We start from the raw sequence: 2,300 nt of genomic DNA, 5'->3' as shown, positions 1-2,300 counted from the left end.
AAATTCTTCAAAGCTTCAGCTGCTTCCACTTCAAGCTTGTTAGCTCCATTTTTAACAGTAAAATTTAAAATTTTTAGGTCAAACTTTAAAGTGCTAAAATCCTTGAACTAATAATCTCATGGCCGAAGAAGTTATAAATGAGGGATTTTAAAATTAAAAAAATTATGATTTATTATCCTTCTTGATGAGTGTTGTCAATACAAGTTAAAATACCCATGCATTCCATTCGTGAAAACTTAGTTGTTAAAGCTCATTCATCGAAGATTTAACAAATTGGCCAAGTTTGTTCAAACACTTTCAATGATAAAGTCTTCATCCGCAAGTTGGTTTATTTTCTAAAGAAGCCCATATACTTATATGAGACATATTTTCAAAGTTTCACTTAAAAAAAATTCTCAATATTCCAAAGTTACCAACATATCAACTCATTAATATCATTGGCAAGTTGTAGCACTTTCAAAAGCACTAATTGACTGAAGATGTGGACGATAAATGAAGTAATATTTGTAAGATTGCCAACTTTGCAAAGTATAGAAAAAACACCGATGCACTCTCAAAGTTAGTTACTCTAACTCATTTATTGACAATTTTATCAAGTTGCCAAAGAGCTGATGCATTCTTAAGCGAAAAGGTCGTTATTATTTCATCCATGATTGAGAAAAGTTGTGCAAGCTTCTGAAAGCACATATGCATTTTTCAAGGAAGAGTTAGTTATCATAACTGATTCTTATATTTCTTTGAAACTACATGCACTCAGTAAAACCAACTTGGTAACCATCAAGAAAATTTAAAGTGACAGTTGTGAAGCCGAGCTCTACAATCTTTGTCTCCATCCTCTCTGCCTACGCAAAATGGAAGCTTTCGAACAGGTTACGTTCACCCATCAAAATGCCTCAAATCGATGTGATCTCATGAAATGCGATGACTGCAAGACATGCACAAAATAAAATTGGCGAAAATTCTTTAGAAACTTTCAAGCAACTGCAAATGCCGTGTTGAACATGAATGTAAAATGTGGAAGCATACACAAGGCATACGAGTTGTTTGACAAAATGACTCAACGAAGTGTTGTCTCATGGACTGCTATGATTGTTGCATATGAACAAAATAGCCTTGTGGAAAACTCTTTAGAGATTTTTAAGAAAATGCAGTTGGCAGATGTAGAGCTCAACTCAGCAACCTTTTCCAGCATCCTCCCTGCATGCGCCAAAATGGGAGCCTTGGACGAGGGTATGGAAATCCATCGAAAAGTATTTGAAGATGGATTTTCTTCAGATGTTATAGTTGTGACAGCCTTGATAGACATGTATGCAAAATGTGGAAATCTACAGAAGGCACATGAATTGTTTGACGGTATACCTCAACAAGATGTGGTTTCATGGACTGCAATTGTCGCTGGATATGCACAGAATGGGTTTGTTGATAAAGCTTTGGAGATATTCAAGCATATGCAATTTTCAAGTGTAAAGTCCAAATTCAACAACTTCTGCCAGTGTTCCTCTACGCCAGTACTAAGGTTCAGAGTAGGCTGTGAACGTCCATCATCGAATGACTTAGTTGCTATTACCTTGGCCTATATGAATGCAAAGTGTGGAAGAATATAAAAAAAAATGAATGAGTTGTTTGAGTTGCAGACTGCGCAAAATGGAGATGTTGAAAAAGATTTCAAAACTTTCAAACAAATGCAATTTGCAGAGGTAATGTCGCATTTCCCAATCATTTCGTAGGGCTCTTCACGTCTTCATAGCAATGTATGGTCATGCACTAAAGCATCTTCAAAGGAAAAACATCAAAGAAATGTGGTCTCATGACAACCAAAGATTGCAGGATATGCACAAATCGGTCTGTTAAAAGAAAGTCTTTAGAAATTTTCAAGTCGATGCAATTGGCGGGTGTAAAGACAAATTCTGTAACCTCTGCTAGCATCCTTTTGCCTTTGTTAAAACTGGACTTTTGTAATAGCACAAGGAAAGAATGTAAGTATAGACAAGGTGAAGAAAAGGTTTCAAGGTGGCATATTGGTTTTGTCAACAAGTTGGTAACTCTTCCTAGGTTGCCAAAGTAAAGATTCTCACACATACCATAACGTGGATGAAGAGGGAGAACAAAGAGTTAAACATTGCCAATACTCCTTAAATTGCCTATGAAAGATGTTAGTTTTAACTATGTCCTAGCAATCAACATTGTCACCCAAGAATACAAAGTAAAGGAGAGGCATTGGTTGACATGTGTGTAGTATGACAAACATAGACATGGCATCATGAATTATTCAAAAGGATGCTTGAGAGAAACATTATTTC

At 35.8% G+C, this 2,300-nt stretch overlaps 1 protein-coding gene across 1 annotated transcript; it reads left to right on the top strand.

Moving 5' to 3' along the window:
* The first annotated feature begins 1,001 nt into the window (after positions 1-1,001).
* LOC131027926 (pentatricopeptide repeat-containing protein At2g33760-like) lies at positions 1,002-1,604 on the top strand. Its single transcript, XM_057958022.2, has one exon. The coding sequence runs from the start codon at positions 1,002-1,004 to the stop codon at positions 1,602-1,604; it is 603 nt and encodes a 200-aa protein (XP_057814005.1).
* The last annotated feature ends 696 nt before the right edge of the window (positions 1,605-2,300 follow it).

The sequence above is a fragment of the Cryptomeria japonica genome, chromosome 3, assembly GCF_030272615.1.
Source record: "Cryptomeria japonica chromosome 3, Sugi_1.0, whole genome shotgun sequence".
Lineage (NCBI taxonomy): Eukaryota > Viridiplantae > Streptophyta > Pinopsida > Cupressales > Cupressaceae > Cryptomeria > Cryptomeria japonica.
This window is presented reverse-complemented; position numbering and strand designations above follow the sequence as displayed.